Below are 18,793 nucleotides of genomic sequence, written 5' to 3'. Positions count from 1 at the left end.
ACAGTTTATCTAAGCCAGTAAGTTTCAACCTTTTTTTAAAGCAGAACCTTTCATCAAACAAAATTTTATGCTCTAATAAGCATGCCAAAATATCTCATTGTCATCAGTCATTAGGGAAATGCAAATGAAAACTACCACTACACACCCACCAACAGCTAAAATTAAAAAGACTGACGATACCATGTGGGTTAGAATGTAGAGCAACTAGAACTCTCATATAGTTCTGGTGGGAAAGTAAATGATGCAACCATTTTGGAAAACAATTTGATGGTTTCTTATAAAGTAAATATGTACTTACCATATGTGCTAGGCGGAATTTTAAGATGGTCCCATGACCTTTGCTCCCAGATGTTATTCCTGTGATTATGTTACATTATAGGGCAAAATGAGATTGTTGGGGCCTTGAAAAACCATTTTCTCTGGCTGGTGGCAGAAGAACCAGAGAGCCTGGAGATGTGAGAAGGACTCAGCACGCATTGCTGCTTTGAAGATAGAGGGGCCCAGTGAGAAAGAATGTGGGCAAAGAGCTAGAAGAGGCCCCTGCAGAAGAAGTGGATTTCTTCCCAGATTCCCGAGATAAGCACCCAGTCTGGCCAACACCTTGATTTCAGCCTTGTGAGACTCTAAGCAAAGAACTTGCTCAAACCCACTCAGACTTCTGATATAGAAAACTGTGAGGTGATAAACGGTGTGGTGTTAAGCCATTAAGTTTGTGATAACTTGTTACACACATTCGAGAACAAATACCTCATTTGACCCAGCAATTCCAGTCCTATATAAGAGAAATAAAACTATATGTCCACACAAAGACTTGTACTTCCATATGAAGAACAACTGTATGCATAATAGTCAAAAATCTGCAAGTCCCAAATCAATAGGTTAATAGGTAAATAGCTGTGGTATGGCCATATAATGGATGACTACTCACCAGTAAAAAGAAACGAAGTACTGACACACACCAATATGAATGAAGTTCAAAAGCATTAAGCTAAGTGACAGAAGCTAGACACACAAGACCACATATTGTATGATTTCACTTCTAGGAATTCTAGAAATGGCAAAACTATAGTGACAGAAAGCTGATCAGTATGTACTGAGGGACAGGGATGAGAAGAGATTAACTACCAAGGGGCACCAGAGAATTTTCTAGGGTGATGGAAATGTTCTATATCATGATTGTGGTAGTGTTTATGAAACTATATTTTTGTCAAAACTCATTTAATTGTACACTTAAAATCAATGAATTTTATTGCATGTAAGTTATAAAAAATGATTTTTTTAAATGTAAAAACAAACAAAGCTATGCTGTTTTCATACTGTTCTTTCAAAGGCAACAATGTGATGGTTAAGAACATAGGACAGACTTGGGTTTGCATCTTTGCTTAGTCACTTACCATCTATGTGACCCTGGCTAAAGTCACTTACTCTTGCTGAATGGGAATTTTAAAATTACCTGAGTTGCTGAGAGGGTTGAAGGAGAAATGGATACAGAGTGCTCAGCCAATGCTTGCCACAGAGTACACACTCAATAAAGGGTGAGAACATCCTCATGAAATGCATAACAGGAGAAATACGCCCTCCCTTTAAAAACCCCTGGGTTTTCTACACAGAACTCCTAAGTCCTGTAAGGAACACAGCTTGAAGTGTTTGAGCTATCCAATTACCTCATTTTACAGCTGAGAAAATGAGGCCCAGAGAGAAAATACTTGACCTGAGGACACCTGCATATATCAGTAGGTGGCAGATCTAGAACCAAACCCTGGGCCTTGTGCCCTTTCTCCTTCTCCAACCTAAACTTAACTCTTAACCAGTGGACACTTCCAGCCTCTTCCCAGGCACACACATGAGCCAGCATGCCTTGGTTTCCCCACCTGGCAAAGAGCTATGGCCCTAGTGCCACTCTCTGACTCTGTCTCCATATTACCTTAGAAACCCAGCAAGCACCACCTGGATGAGGAGCTGGGACCACTGGGCATTAGGAATGCCAGGTACCACCACTCTGGTAACAATGGCCCCTGTTCACAAGATGCACTTCTTGGGACACTGAAAGAACATGGATTTTGTAAACAAAAGGACTTAGGTTTAAAATTTTTTTTTAATGTTTATTTATTTTTGAGACAGAGAGAAACAGAGCATGAACGGGGGAGGGTCAGAGAGAGACAGACACAGAATCCAAAACAGGCTCCAGGCTCTGAGCTGTCAGCACAGAGCCCGACGCAGGGCTCGAACTCACGGACCACGAGATCATGACCTGAGCCAAAGTCGGCCGCTTAACCGAGCCACCCAGGAGCCCCGAAAAGGATTTAGGTTTAAATCCTGACCTAAAAGTGTGTGAACTTAGGCAGGTTACTTAACCTCTCTGGGATTCTGTTTCCTTGTCTATAAAACGGAGATGATAATTTCTACCTTACAGAGGAGTTGTGATGGATAAATAACATATGTCAGGGCACTTAGGTGGCTCAGTCAGTTAAGTGTCTGACTTCAGCTCATGTCGTGATATCATGGTTCTGAGTTCAAGCCCCACATTGGGCTCTGTGGTGACAGCTCAGAGCCTGGAGCCTGCTTCAGATTCTGTGTCTCCCTCTCTCTCTCTGCCCCTCCCCTGCTCACGCTCTCTCTCTCTGCCTCAAAAATAAATAAACATAAAAAATTTTTAAGTAAATAAATAATGTAGGTCAAGTGTTTGTGCGGAGTAGGCACTTGATAAATGTCTTCTCCCCTTCCTCCCCACCTCCTACTCTCCTAGAACCCTAACCTGACATATACCTCTGCTCTTGTAGGAACGATACCTGAGATCAAAGCCTCACATCTTGTAAAACTAACCAGCTCACTGATTTCCAATCTGGTAACAACATTCTACTCCAACCCTAATCACAAAGCCAAGTCTAAGCACAAGGATAATTGTTTCTTCCCTGCTCAGACACAGCCTTACCTCTCCCCAACTCTCCCCAGGGATGTAGCAATTGGACTGGAATCCAGGAGTTCTTGCTGGGTTTCTGCTTGGAGATCCCCAGCCACAAGACACTCATTCCTCCCAAGGTGGCCTGCTCTATTGTTAGTCCTGGCCACAAGAAAGGGCCCCCTCCTGTCTTCCTGCAGCTCCACCTGCTGGCCAAGGTCTCCATCTCCAAAGAAACCCAAAACAAACGTACTGTACGTATTCCCTGGAGACAGAGATTTATAGTCCTGTGGCTCCTCTGAGAAGTAAAAAGGGAAGTTTGCCCTGGCTTCTCCCTACTCCAATGCCATGCAAGTCCTCCAGTACACAGCCCTCCCCCCCACTGCTATTAACCTGCTCTCTTTGCCCCGCGTGACCCAGCATGGTGAACCCTGAACACCGCCTCCATCCTCACTACAACCAACGCTTTTCTGGGCTGTGCTCCATTCCTGGGGGAATGGAGGCTATTCTCATAGGCCCAAATTGCTTAATGCTGAAAGACTCCTTACATTTTGCAGATAGAGAAATCAAGGATCAGTAAGAGGAATTGACTTGCTAAACTCCTTCAGAGTTAGGAGCAGGGCAGGGACTATGATGCAGATCTCTATGATTCTGGCCAGTGCACCTTCCACAGCACTGCACTGAGCTACCTCGGCTCAGACAGCTGAAGACTGCACACTCTGCCCAGCACTCAATCGTTGGTGCTGATGTTGCATGGCTGCTTTGGACCAGAGACGTCAGAGGACTAGCACCCAGTGCCCTAGCTTAGGTCTTACTGTCATTTTTTCCCTCTTGATACTGCTTTTTTTTTTTTTAATAACAGCTTTAATGAGATATAATTCATAAACCACAAAATTAATCTTTTTAAAGGTACAGATCAGGGTACCAAGGTGGCTCAGTCTGTTAAGCATCCAACTTTGGATCATGATTTTGCAGTTTGTGGGTTCAAGACCCATGTCAGGCTCTGTGCTGACAGCTCAGAGCCTGCAGCCTGCTTTGGATTCTGTATCTTCCTCTTTGGATTCTGTGTCTTCCTCTTTCTCTGCACCTCCTCTGCTTGCTCACAAACCGTGAGATCAGGACCTGAGCAAGGACCAAGAGTCACACACTTAACTGAGCCACTCAGGTGTCCCTAGATCAGTAGTTTCTAGTATATTCACAGAGTTGTACAGCTATTTAATTCCAGAATATTTTCATCATCCCAAAAAGAAACCCCATACTCATTAATAGTTGCTCCCCATTCCCTGACCCCCAACCCCAGTCCTAGGCAACCACTAATCTACTTTCTGTCTCTATGGATTTGCCTATTCTGGACATTTCATCCAAATGAAATTATGTAATATGTGGTCTTTTACATCTGGCTTCTTTCACTGAGCATGTTTTCAAGGTTCACCTGCATTGTAGCATGTGAGTGCTTCATTACTTTTTATGGCCATATAGTATTCAATTGTACGTGTATACAATTTGTTGATCCATTCATCAGCTGGTGAACATTGGGGTTGTTTGTACTTGGAACTATTATGAATAGTACTGCTATGAACATGTGTGTTTAAGTTTTTGTGTAGACACACACTTTCAATCTCCTTGGGCATATACCTGGGAATAGCACTGTTGGGCATACAGAAATTCTATGTTTAGCTTTTTGAAGTACTTCCAGGCTGTTTTCCAAAGTAGCTGCACCATTTTGCATTCCCACCCCAATAATGTATGAGGACTCCACTTACTCCACATTCTTGCCAACATTTGATATAATCTGTTGTTTTCATTTTAGCTATCTCAGTGGGTGTGACACAGGCCTCGGTGTCATTTACTTGGGTAACTGTAACAATCTCTTGCTCAACAGTCCACTTGCCTTCAGGCTTTCTCCTCCCACCCCTCTTTCCTACTGTGGTTGCCAGTGACCTTTCAAAAACTCAGTCTGATAGAAGCCCTTCATGGCTCCCCACAGCACCTCTTGGCCTGGCACGAAAGGTACTGACTAGTCTGGCCCCTGCCCAGTTCCTCAGTGTCATCTTCTACTTCTTGCCGCCCCTCAACCTCTCCCTCCCCCATGCACTTCCATATTATGCACTTTTGCTCATGCTGTCCTCCCTGCCTGGAATGCCCTTCCCTCTACCTCTGCCTAGACACTGTTCTAGGCTGAATTCAAATGTCACCTTTTCTGTGAGGCCTTCTCTGACTGCAACCCCCACAAGCAGCGAAAGTTTTTGCCTAAAAGAAATTCATAGTTTTACAGAAGAAGACAGAAATTCAGACCACTGACCATATAATAAAATATGATAAATACAATCCTCATTACAGGACTGAATAAACCACTCTGGGAGCTCAGGAGAGAGAGAGAGACCTCCTCTATTCTTGGATTGCTGTGGGATTAATATTTGCTGAATGTATGAACGATTGAACAAATAAAGAACCATTTTTAAATGACAAAACTATGGAAGGTCTGAAGAAGGCTTATCTCCAGCCCTGAGGGAAGGACACAGAAACAAAATGACTCTTCCATATACTTCCTTGGATTAAGGGCAGTGACAGAAAGGTCATATGGCTGAAGGCAGGAGGCCAGGGAATTTCTCAGGAGTGTGTCAGTGAGAGAAAGGAGAAAGGGGCTCCTTGGCCCTGTTCATCAGGCAGTAACAGGGACAGTGACTGTGAGGCTGAGCGGCTCCTCACCACACTTTCCTACAACCAGCACAGGCCCAGTAGCCTCTCATGAAGAATTCATGAGTTATTTCAGTTGGTTCCCCTTCCCAGGGACTGCTGAGGACAGTCCAAATCTTCCAGAGAGACAAATACTGTATTATTGTACTTAAATGAGCTACCTAGAAGAATCAAATAGTTGAATAGAGACAGAAAGTAGAATGGTGACTGTCAAGGGCTGGGGAGAGGGGACAATGGAGAATTACTGTTTATTGTGGACAGAGTTTTAGTTCGACAAGATAGATGAAAAAGTTTTGCAGATGGAAGGTGGTAGTGTTTGTACAACAATGTAAATGTACTCACTGCCACAGAATTGTAACTTAAAAATGATTAATTTTGTGATGTTAATTTTACCATGATTTAAAAAACAAAACAAAACCAAAAAAAAAAAAAAACCACCAGAGGCACAGGAGAGTGTCGCAGCCCTGGGCCCTGGGCAGGGAAAGTGAATGGTGATGGTGCTAAAGGAAGTCACTGATCCCTTAGTGGTTAAGCCACTAGTTTAAGGAAGGTTTCCATCACTCAAGGCCTGGTTCAAATGTAACCTCTTCTGTAGAGATTTTCTTGATTCAAATAATAGGTCATTTTGGCATTAATTGTAATTGTGCTTCCTACAACCTGAGTACTTAATGTCATATTCATTTCTGTGTCCTCATTCATTCATTCATTCAACAAACACTGGATGCCAATTTAGTGCCAGGTTTCATGCTGGATATAGAGTATAAGGGAATAATTTTTTCTCTATGTTCTGAATGTTAAAATAGGAACTTCAGCCCTTTCAGAAACATTGAAGAGAAAGCATTTGCCCTTCCTCCCACATTTAACTGGCTCCTCCTCACCCAAGGACAGATTAATCTAATAGGTAAGATACTAGCTTAACATGTACTATGCCATCAAGACAGGATCAAGGTATTAAAGGTCATGCTCTCATGAACTTAAACTATTAAGGTCTTGGCCAGCTGGCTAAGTGTCCACAATGCAAACATAATTTCCCTGCATATAGGCTCCTGGTCTGGCCTGGGGGAAAGGCGGTGGTTTAAAAGCTCTTTTTGAATAGATATGATAAAGCAAGTACAGTAAAATGTTAATAAACTCTAGGTGGTGTGTATATGAATGGTCACTGTAAAATTCTTTAATCTCTGCTGTATATGAAAAAGTAGAGACAAAAAAAAAAAAAAAATAAGCCCAGTATGACCTGAAGTCCCAGCTACACTCTACTACAGTGTTTACCAGAAATAAAGCTGATGTTTTGGTTCTCATCTGATTCCTGATTTCTCATCTGGTTTTGAACCCACAAGGGGAACAAGACACAAAGATTAGTCAGACACAGTTCCTACCTTTGAGGAGCTCACAGTCTCGGGAAGACTGATAGGAAAATGGGAAGTTACAACAGAGACAGCTAAAGGTACAGAGCCTTGTGCAGAGATGCGCTGGCAGGACAAATCTCGGCAACCACAGAGCCAGCAACTTCTATCTCCTGACATTTCTCAACCTTCCCCATACTGTGCACAGGCTCAGTGGGGATCAGTCCTTGAACATGATCTCCCACAATCAACAGCCGTATCATATATGTGCAGTCATCATCTGGACACCAAGTAGTGTCTGCTCAAATGAAGGCCCACATCCCACCCCAGGGAGTCTCTGCAACTCCCCTCACTCATTTGCTGGCTCCCTCCCCAACCTCCCTCCTCTTGTCTTATGAACGACTTGCCCTCAGATCAGACCATAAGGATCTCTCTTAGACAAGCTCCAAAGGGCAAGAAGAGAGAATCCAAGTCTAACAAAAACAGCATAAACATCCAGGGCTTCCGTAACCCCACAGTGACCAGCTCATATTTGAAAATAATACACAATAGGGGTGCCTGGGTGGCTCAGTCGGTTAAGTGCCCGACTTCGGCTCAGGTTATGATCTTGCAGTTCGTGAGTTTGAGCCCTGCATTGGGCTCTGTGCTGACAGCTCAGAGCCTGAAGCCTGCTTCGGATTCTGTTTCCCCCTCTTTCTGCCCCTCCCTGGCTCACGCTCTGTCTCTCTCTCTCTCAAAAATAAACAAACATTAAAAAATTTTTTTTTTTTTATTTTTTTTTTTTAAATTTTTTTTTTTCAATGTTTTTATTTATTTTTGGGACAGAGAGAGACAGAGCATGAATGGGGGAGGGGCAGAGAGAGAGGGAGACACAGAATCGGAAACAGGCTCCAGGCTCTGAGCCATCAGCCCAGAGCCTGACGCGGGGCTCGAACTCCCGGACCGCGAGATCGTGACCTGGCTGAAGTCGGATGCTTAACCGACTGCGCCACCCAGGCGCCCCAAAAAAAATTTTTTTTAAAGAAAAGAAAATAATACACAATAAGCCTCTTAAAAGAAAAGAAAGTTCTGGGGAATCAAGGGTTGGAAACAGGCCACAAGGCCAGGAACAGGGAATGAGTCCATATCAGAGAACAAAATGGTGCTGCCATCAAGATCAATCCTGTTTCTGATGCCCCCCTGCCTGTAGGGATGTAGGACAAATCACTTGGTCTTTTCAGCTCAGCTCAAGCATCCCTACCAGGAAACCTTCTCTGACAGCCAGCTTTGCACTAACCCTATACTAGGCTATCAGTTACACCCTGTACCCCACAATGCAGTGTGTCCCTTTAGCCCAGAACTGACCACATTGTGTTATCACTTCTTGTCTACACAGCAGTTCCCCACCAAATGTTAACTCCTCAAAGGCAGGCATCTAACATACCTCCATGCCCCGCCACCCTTCACAGTATGTGATGGCTGGATAAACGATGATCTCCATGGCACAAAAGCAGACACTCAGATCAATGGAACAGAATAAAGAACCCAGAGATGGACCCACAAATGTATGGCCAACTAATCTTTGTCAAAGCAGCAAAGAATAGCCAATGGAATAAAGACAGTCTCTTCAGCAAGTGGTGCTGGGAAAACTGGACAGCGACATGCAGAAGAATGAACCTGGACCACCTTTTTACACCATACACAAAAACAAACTCAAAATGGATGAAAGACCTAAATGTAAGACAGGAAGCCATCAAAATCCTCAAGGAGAAGGCAGGCAAAAACCTCTTTGATCTTGGCCGCAGCAACTTCTAACTCAACAAGTCTCCAGAGGCAAGGGAAACAAAAGCAAAAATGAACTACTGGGACCTCATCAAAATAAAAAGCTTCTGCACAGCGAAGGAAACAATCAACAAAACTAAAAGGCAACTGATGGGATGGGAGAAGATATTTGCAAATGATATATCAGATAAAGGGTTAGTATCCAAAATCTATAAAGAATTTATCAAACTCAACACCCAAAAAACAAATAATCCAGTGAAGAAATGGGCAAAAGACATGAATAGACACTTCTCCAAAGAAGACATCCAGATGGCCAACTGGCACATGAAAAAATGCTCCACATCACTCATCATCAGGGAAATACAAACCAAAACCACTGTGAGATACCACCTTACACCTGTCAGAATGGCTAACATGAACAACTCAGGCAACAACAGATGTTGGCGAGGATGTGGAGAAAGAGGATTTCTTTTGCATTGCTGGTGGGAATGCAAGCTGGTGCAGTCACTCTGGAAAACAGTATGGAGGTTCCTCAAAAAACTAACAATAGACCTACCCTACGACCCAGCAATTGCACTACTAGGCATTTATCCACGGGATACAGGGATGCTGTTTCGAAGGGACACATGCACCCCAATGTTTATAGCAGCACTATCAACAATAGCCAAAGTATGGAAAGAGCCCAAATGTCCATCAGTGGATAAATGGATAAAGAAGATGTGGTGTGTGTGTGTATAGACACACACACGCACACACACACACACACACACACACACGCATGCACACACACGCACACACACACACTGGAGTATTACTCGGCTATCAAAAAGAATGAAATCTTGCCATTTGCAACTACGTGGATGGAACTAGAGGGTATTATGCTAAGCGAAATTAGAGGGCATTATGCTAAGCGAAATTAGAGAAAGACAAATATCATACGACTTCACTCATGAGTACTTCAAGACACAGAACTGATAAACATAAAGGAAGGGAAACAAAAATAATTTAAAAACAGGAAGGGGGACAAAACATAAGAGACTCTTAAATATGGAGAACAGAGGGTTACTGGAGGGATTGTGGGAGGGGGGATGGGCTCAATGGGTAAGGGGCATTAAGGAATCTACTCCTGAAATCATTGTTGCACTATATGCTAACTAATTTCGATGTAAATTAAAATAATACATACAATAATAATACAATACAATACAATACAATACAATACAATACAATACAATACAATACAATACAATACAACGATCTCCAAAAGTCCTGTAAGCTGTGAAACACAAAGCCCTCTGGGGTACACATCTACTGTTTTGGCTTGCACAAAATTCACTCCTCCTTTTTCTGCAAACAGTTTTCTTTTGTGGAACTATCCCTCTTTCATATTCTGTCTACAAGGGTAATGGAGAGCTGACCGCATGGCCCCAGACTCCGGGAGAGGGCACTGACTCAAGCCACATCAGCCAGAGCATCCCATGGTCCAGCCACAGTGATTGGCACATTACCCAAGCCAGACTAATGAGACTCAGTTCTGAGGACTGCTGGGAAAGAGAAAGTCTCTTGCTGCTGGAAGGATATAAGCCAGGTGCTGCTGTTGGTCATTCTACCATCCCATGAGAATAAAGCTGATAGAGAAAAATGCAGAACCAAGACATGGAGACAGAGCTCTGATGACACTATCTGGGCCTCTGGGATCCAACTGTGCCTGAAGCCAGTAATGACCCCTGACCTTCTTAGTTATGAGCCATTTTGTGTTTCATTTCTGTCACTATAACTTTAAAAGTCCCAATCAATCCACCCTCCAATCCTAGAGGAAATACCAGGTCCTAGATAGGCAGCTACTCCTTCCTACTGTTGTTCTGGGAGAAGCAGACTCCACTGCCAGGGTCCCACTTGGCAAGGGCCTTACCTGCACCAAGAGGTTCTGCAGTCCGATGACCAGGGACAACACTTGTGATGTTCCCAGCGGAGCGAGGGCAGTGTCCTCAGGGGCCGGTGGTGGCTGGGCCCTTGAGGGCACCAGGGCCACAAGGGCAGAGGAGAAGCTTTGTTGCAGGGCTGTCCGCAAGAAGCATAAGATGGCAGCTGAAAGCAAGAAACTCCTTCCAGTCAGTTCCCGCCTCCTTCCCTACCTTCCACCTAGCTCTGTCACAGTGGGGAGACAGTGTAGATAATAATGGGGTGACCATCAGCTAGTCTGGGAGGGGTGGTCCCATCTCACAGTCTAAGGGAAAAGCTCATCTTCTCCTACTCGAGGATCCTGGGGCCATACCTGAGAGCAGTGCAGCCTTTTTCTTCGGAAAGCTGAGGACCTTCAATACTTGGTCCAGTTCCACGGACAGTGTCTGGTGAACCTGGCAGGGTAGGGGGTGAAGGGGTGACTCCCACATTCTGGCAGCTTGAGCAGATGATAACCTGTCCCAATATCTCTTCTATGCACCCACACATACCCACTGCATCAAGAGGGACAAAGGAGGCCACACAGTCTTGTGAGCCCACCAGTCCTAGATTCAGGAGTGTAAGGAGGTGAATTAAGCCTGTACACAGAGAACACTTCTTCCCCCAAATCTCCTCCATCGTCAAGGAACTCCTCCATAAGGGAGCCTGCCCAGCCTCATCTGTGATTCAGTCTCCATTTCAGCCCACCATCCAAGTAACTTAGATCTAGAGTCAGACAGCCCAGAATCAAAATCCTGGCTCTGCTACTAGCTAGCCTGTGGCCAAAGGCAAGTCACTGCACCTCTCCCAGCCTGCCTCACTTTCTTCATGTATGAAATGGGAATAATGCCACTTGCTTTTACTCCCTCCAGAACTATTGTGAAGAATGGCTGAGGATCAGCATTGGTGAAGGTGCTCTTTAAAATTAAAGCAACGTCCAAACTGACGGGTTAGCTGGAATGGTAGGTTCAAAGCTGAGTCTGGCTCTGCTCTCCTCACCCATCACACATGCTGCTTTGAGGCAGGAATTACTTCTCTATTTGGATGCATCACAGTTTGACACAAAGCGGTTCCTCAAAAATGCTTGTTGGCTGGTGGATCAGCAGGTTCTGGGCAGAAGAACCAACTTGTACAAAGGTATTGGAATAACATACCAATGTAAAATGTAATAGAGGAAACTGTGTGGGAGTTATTTGGGAACTCTGTGCTATCTATTTTTCAGTACACCTAAAACTCTTAGAAATAAAGGCTATTAACAATGAATCAATCAATCAGAAACAAACTATCAATGGTATGAGGATGTGAAAAAGCAGAGCTGATCTGGAGAAGAGTCAACAGTTGGTCAAAGGACAGAAAAGGAGGGTGGAATGGCAGTAAGTTAGGCTGCCGAGGGGCCAGGTGAGCAAGGTCTCAGTGGCCGTGTGGAGAACAGAAAGGCTGCTGGAGGAGTGTGGGCTCTGGAGGGCAGACAGACTCTGCTGCAGGGACAGAAGATATGGAGGAGGGGACAGGCCAGGGGCCAGGAGACTGAAGAGGCCACATTAGTGGTAAGGACAAACCATCAGGCCTGAGCTAAGGCAGTGGGAAGGACTTAGAGAGGAGGTGGTTAGCAGGTAATTGGCTGGGTGTGAGCTGAGGACCAGGGCAGAGCCAGGCACACGGTGTAGGCTACCACCCAGGGAAGTGACTGCAGGGGTAAGGGTGGGCCCAAGAAAGGGAGAAAAGTTTCCTGTCCTAACTCAACGCCATGGACAACAACCAGAAGACCAGTTATAGAACAGATCTGTCAGAGCTTGCTGCTACCTTAGAGGCCAAACTTTAAAAATGGCTTCAGGGGCTCCTGGGTGGCTCGGTCAGTTAAGCGTCTGACTCTTGATTTCAGCCCAGATCATGATCTCATGGTTCGTGAGTTCAAGCCCTGTATGGTGCTCCATGCTGACAGTGCAGAGCCTGCTTGGAATTCAGCCTCCCTCTCTCTCTGTCCCTCCCCTGTTTGCTTTCTCTCTCTCTCTCTCTCTCTCTGTCTCTCTCTCAAAATAAATAAACATTAAAAAATTAAAAAAAAAAAATAAAAATAAAAATGGCTTCACAAATGAGTGTGTGCCTGGCACTAGACTGGCACAGGGCTAGGCACAGTGAGAAGATACGTCAAGGCTAGAAGATGTTTCTACCCATAAGGAGCAGCCAGGCTTAGAGAGGAGACACCAGAATGTGGAGCAGCCCTCAAAGGAGCTCATTCAGGGCACTATGATGACAAGGTCCTATATGGGGGGGCAGGTAGGGACTGAGAGGAAGGGAGGTGATCTGTTGGTGTGTCCACTGCTCCCCTGTTCCCTGCATTACCTTCTCCAAAAATCACAACAACAGCTTATACATGTCTGGCATTTCACAGCTTACCATCCAGTACTACAAGGCCACAGGCTGGCTTCTGCCTTCCTGTCCGATCTGACAGTCACTCTCTACATTCTAATCACACAGTCACTCACCACTCTCCAAACATGTACACTATGTCCTAAATTTGTGCGGCTTCCCGTCTTTGCTCATACTGCTCTCTTTACCTTGAATGCCTTTCCCCGCTATCTTTGCCTGGTACAGTTGTACTTTCTTTTCAAGGCTTTGCTTAAAGAGTACAATATAAGTTTCCAAAGTGTGGGGTACATGCTGTATTTACGTCCTATTCCTCTGTGCCTAGAACACAGCCTGGCAGGTAGGTGATCCATGTGTGATAAATTAATGTAAACCAACCTGACAACCCTGGTTTTTTCCCCATTTTGCAGGCAAGGAAACTGAAGCTCAGTGATTTAAATACCTTGCCAAGGTCACTCAGCTAATAAGCCACAGGGCTGAGACCAGAACTCAGGAATTTTGTCACTCCTCTGTGTGCCACCCCATGCCCCAAAGCCACAGGGCTTAGAGACTAACCTGCAGACTGCCAGCGTGCTGCTGAGCAGAGAAGGAGGCAGCGAGCAGCCAGGCGGAGCAAAGGAGTGCAGTCCTGGGAGAGTCCACCTCTGTCCAGGTGAGAGCCAGAGTCTTCTCCAGAAGTTCTATCAGAGCCGTGCTGCTAAGGAGCACTGCGGCAGCTATAGACAGTTTGGCAGGGCGAGAGCCACATGAGTTACACAGGAGACCCTGCTCAGCACCAGCATCATGGTTAGCACATGATGGGGACCTCATGCACACACGGTGAATGAACAAAAGACTCAGCTTGAGGTTCTAAGGGTTTCAACTTCATTCCAGAACCACAGGTTATCAGAACCAGAAAGGATCTTATGGCTATCTGGTCCAGACATCTCCCCCTATATATTTCCATAAGAGAAAAAAAAACTAAGGGCAGCAATGGCCACAGACACTGCCCAGCACCCTTCCTCTTCACTATCTCAGCCTGGGCCCCGGTACCTCTTTTCTGACTGCTTGGTGTGGTCTGATGAAGGCTCCAATACAGGAAGTTGAAGGAGGGCTGCAGGATATCCACATCAGCGGGGCTGCACTTCCCACACAGCTTGCTCACTGCAAGAGAGTCCCCAGGAACCCCATCACCTAGCACTCCATGGCTTTCATGTGCACCAGCACTCACAATTATCACAGATAATGCCCTTCCACTGGCTAATTTCAGATGTCAGTCTGTCAGTCTTAGGGACCAAGCACAAAGTAAGTGTCCCTGGTAATAACAGCCAATGAAAAGAAACACAGTAACAAACCTGAAGGCATGAAAAAAAAAATTCAGGCAAGCAGCCCATAGCTGCATGTTAAAACAGACTGCACAAGTTTAGGTGATCAAAAGGCATCCTATAACAGCATTCATGCCAGCAAAGACTCCATGATGAGAGTCTGCAGAGGTCATCTAGGCCAGCTTGCCACCCCTAGCAGGAAGAAGATCCAGCCTCTGAAATCTTCCAGCAATGGGGCATTCACCACTTTCCCAGAGGACTCCACCACCATCAACATGCAATTCCCTGAACTTGCCATATTCTCTTTCACCCTCTCTTTCGCCCTCATCTGGCTAACTCCTTAACACCTATTCAGCAATCAAGATTCAGCTCAAAGTTCACCTCCTCCATGAAGCCCTCTGTAACTTCTCAAACCAAGATGAGATGCCTCTTCATGATCCCCCAGCCCTCATCAGAACAGTTACTACACCGTAGAATAGACATCTATAGAACATTATCCCTTTCCTCCTAGGATTCACCACTCTACTCCCCTGCCCCTATCGCCTCAATATGAAACCTACCTAGGTCTCCATTCGCTGTTTTGGCAGCCACATCACACAGCCACACAGACTTCTAATTGGCTTATGGTCAATCAGACAAGCAGCCCCCTTCCTCAACTCTGTCCTCTACCTGCAATGCTCTCAAATTAAAGTACTCAAGGATTATATATAAATGTATATTACATTTCACATGTATGTTTCAGGTCGTTACTCCCCCCCCCTCCCCGAGGCCCTTTGACAGCTGGTTTGATTTTGTCATATGCAGTTTTCCCTCCCAGCTGAGTGTTACCTTGATCTGACAGATAGGCTGGGATGACCAGCATCAGATCAGGCCTAGAGGCCCTTTTTAAGTCTATCAGGCCTGGGATCCAGGCAGGGAAAGAACCAACCCCCTCTGTGGCCAGAGTGCCTGACAGTCCATAGTACTGAAGAAATGCCATTTTTTCCCTAGTAATTTCAATCTTTCTGCCAGAAACCTTTCTAAGGATGGTGCTTATGAAGTGGCAACTGCATTAATGAACAATGAAAAGTCCTAATGAAGTTTGGGTATGGGTGGAAGAGGCCTAGAGGACTGTGAACTGAATCATCAGATCCTGAGTCAGTTGTGGAGTGGGGTGGAGAACTGAGCTCGTGCCAGGAAAAGTGAATCTCCACAGTCTCCACTGGAGGCCTACTGTGTGCCAAGTATTGCATGGCATTCTACATGTAGCAATCCCTTATCTCAACCCTACATCAGCTAAGTACTACTGTTTTACTTGTGAGGAACCTAAAGCTAGGTGACTACCTAAGGTGGCATAGCTAGTGGCTGAGAACAAACCCAGGCGTTCCCAACTCCAGGGCTGTGCCTGCCACACAGTGTTGTGGTTTTGTTTTTGTTTCATTCCTAAACCCTCCCAGAGTGTAACTAAGAAAGATCTAAAAGATCCCCTAGCAAGAAACCCACGGGAACAGAGTGACCCACTAGCTTCTTTCAAAGAGATGAATGATGGAATGAAGGAGGAGGTCCAGCCCTGGGCCCTCAGGCACCTTGGTGAAGGAGCTTCATGGCCATGCTGTCCAGTTCTTGCTCTGATTTGTTCTTCAGCTGCACTAAAGAAAGGAGGCTCAGTAGCAACGGTAGGTTCCCCGAGTCTGTGAGGAAGAAGGAAGAGGGCTGGTCAGGATACTCAGATCACCCCAAGGTCAGAGAGACATTCCCTACTATAAATGTTTGTTGGGATTCACCCCTACTTCCTGCCTTCTTTGGGCACAGGGGCAACTGACATACTGAGTGCCAACTCTGGGTTGGGTACCAGAAATTCAATATTTCACTTGGTCCCCTTTGTGAAATAGGGATAGTTATTTCTATTTTGCAGTTACAAAAACAGGCCCAGAGAGGCTGAGTAACTTCTCTAAGCTCCCACAGTCAGTTAGTGGCAGGGTCAGAACTTGAACCCAAACCTGAGTTTAGTGCCCACGTTTTTTCAACTATGTTTCCATGAAATCTCATGGCTCTTAAGCATTATCATCAGTTAGATGTGGCTTATCCTTCCCTGAAGAGGAAGGACTCAGTTCTTCCACATACCCTTAAATCTACCTCCAAACTTCCATCCTCAGTCAGCACTGGATCTAGTGAACCACAGCTCTCCTCCCACTTCCTCTTACTTGCTTGGAAATTTTATTTAAAAATTCAATTTTTTATTTATTTTATTTAAAAAAAAATTTTTTTTTAACATTTATTTATTTTTGAGACAGAGAGAGACAGCGCATGAATGCGGGAGGGTCAGAGAGAGAGGGAGACACAGAATCTGAAACAGGCTCCAGGCTCCGAGCTGTCAGCACAGAGCCCGACACGGGGCTTGAACTCACGGATGTGAGATCATGACCTGGGCCGAAGTCGGACGCTCAACCGACTGAGCCACCCAGGCGCCCCCAAAATTCAACTTTTTAAAAACAGGAAAAGACAAACCAATCTCAACTTTTCAGTGTCTTCATAGCATACCAAACATCGAACCTCCTTGACTCCAAGGAGTCCTAATCCAGATTTGGAAACTATCCTTCTGGATTTCACTGGCAGCTTCTAACACATTTGAGATCCACCCCGTTCCCAGCCCCTGCTGGCTCCCACTGCCTCCCTGGCCTCCCCTATATTTCCCACTTTCTTCTTCCCAACTGGGGACTACCATTCTTGTGACAAACAGCTCTGAGCACATGACAAACTCACAGGGTGAGGACATGCATGCATACATCATATACACCCACCTATGCTAAACACACAGAAACATTAAACATAAACACTCTCACACCACACACACACACACACACACACACACACACACACACACACACACCACAAATATGTTGAGCACTCACTCTCTGATGAGAGGAAGGAGATAAAGTTTAGCTTGATTCCACACTGGCCTGACTTCTCTTTTTCAGAGAAAATTCTGATTCTGTCTCCTGGAGCAGACCTCATCAGGGCAGAGATGCCCACTCCTAACCGAGCTTCAGGTCAAAAAATGCCCCCCACAGATGCAGACTGACCTCCTGAGGGAGAGGCCCCATGTTCCACCAGTAGATGCTGTAGGATCAGCAGGAAGTGGCCTCGGATGAGACCACCCACTTGGACATCCTCATTCCTCCTCAAAAAGGTCCTTAGGACAATCAGTACTTTGCGGGCTGTGTCCACTGGGCTGGAATAGATGAGATCCTAGGCAGGAGAGAAGGAATCCAGAGCTCAGAGGACATCACAGTTGGGGACAGGCAGACAGTTGAGAAGACAGGGGCTGAGGAAGGACCCAGGATGGTAGTGTCACAAAACCTGGGGAAGGAAGCATTTACTTACTTGGCACCTATTATGTACCAATCTGTTGAATAGGTCCATCCTAAATAGGAAGAAACAGAGACTCGGAGAAATTACTGGATGTGCCAAAGGTCACATAAGCCAGTAAATGGCATAGCTAAGATTTAATCTCCTACCTCCAAGCCCAAAGCTCTTTCTACTTTCCAGGAACCCTGTCTCTGACACATGTAAGTTTTAGGGTCAAGAAGAGGTTACTTCAGTACAGAGGATGTGAAGGGAGGAAAAGAGAGTTGGGGATGGAGATGTCACAGGGCAGGGAAAGGATGGGTTAGGACAGATTCGGGGTACAGGAAGGGAAGCGAGGACCAGGTCAGGCCCCTCTCTGCCATGGCATCTGGCTATATTTCTGCCGCAAGCTATAAAGGCCTTGGGTTCAGAAGGTGGGAAAGGACATTGCTTTTTATTTGCTTTCAGAGTTATTTTAATGAGTATATGATAAAGACAAAGCCAGTCAGAAGCCACACCAGAAGACTACTCTACTGATGGCTCCTGGCACCTACCAGCTCAAACAAGCCAATTCCTTTGGACAGGCTAACATGCTGGGTGCTATGAATCCAGGGTCACACACAGACTCCCTTTCTCGGGAGGACAGCTCACACACAGAGAGACATGGCTACAGGGCACCCAGCCAGACAACTCCAGATGTGCTAATCACTGGGTGGCACATGGGCATCTAGGCTTGGCTCTTCACAAACTTCCACAGCTGCCAGAGAAACAACTATAAATCAACAATTGCTCAATTAGGGATTGATAATGTCAGGTACTGTGATGTGTTAAAACTGTAGCTGTATGTTTATTTATATATTATCTGTATCTTCATAATAACTCTTCCAAGTAGGTGTTAACCTAATTTTTCAAGTGAGGTAACAGGCATATTACATAGTTTGCCTATTAGGACAGCAGTGGCTCTATAAAGTCTACTATACTCTGAGTTAATGAAGAACAGGGATGAGGTTGGCTTCATCTTTGTCACCTTGTAGGGACTCAGAAAACATCTCTGGAAGGAGAGGATCACAGCATAGGAGGGCAAGAAGGAATCTCAATTCATTTACATCAACCCATTTTTACAGGGCATGAGGCTGAAGCCCAGAGTGGGTGTG

At 45.4% G+C, this 18,793-nt stretch overlaps 1 protein-coding gene across 1 annotated transcript in view; it reads right to left on the bottom strand.

Annotated features, from left to right (window-relative positions):
* Nucleotides 1–18,793, bottom strand: part of MEI1 (meiotic double-stranded break formation protein 1) — a 75,046-nt gene that overhangs the window by 3,607 nt on the left and 52,646 nt on the right. The window contains exons 21-26 of the mRNA XM_030320789.1: nt 17,375–17,540; nt 15,878–15,982; nt 14,041–14,151; nt 13,564–13,724; nt 10,976–11,057; nt 10,613–10,788 (exon numbers count right to left, since the gene is read on the bottom strand). Coding sequence (XP_030176649.1) covers nt 10,613–10,788; nt 10,976–11,057; nt 13,564–13,724; nt 14,041–14,151; nt 15,878–15,982; nt 17,375–17,540 — 801 coding nt within the window. The remainder of the gene's footprint in view (nt 1–10,612; nt 10,789–10,975; nt 11,058–13,563; nt 13,725–14,040; nt 14,152–15,877; nt 15,983–17,374; nt 17,541–18,793) is intronic.

The sequence above is a fragment of the Lynx canadensis genome, chromosome B4 (assembly GCF_007474595.2).
Source record: "Lynx canadensis isolate LIC74 chromosome B4, mLynCan4.pri.v2, whole genome shotgun sequence".
Lineage (NCBI taxonomy): Eukaryota > Metazoa > Chordata > Mammalia > Carnivora > Felidae > Lynx > Lynx canadensis.
This window is presented reverse-complemented; position numbering and strand designations above follow the sequence as displayed.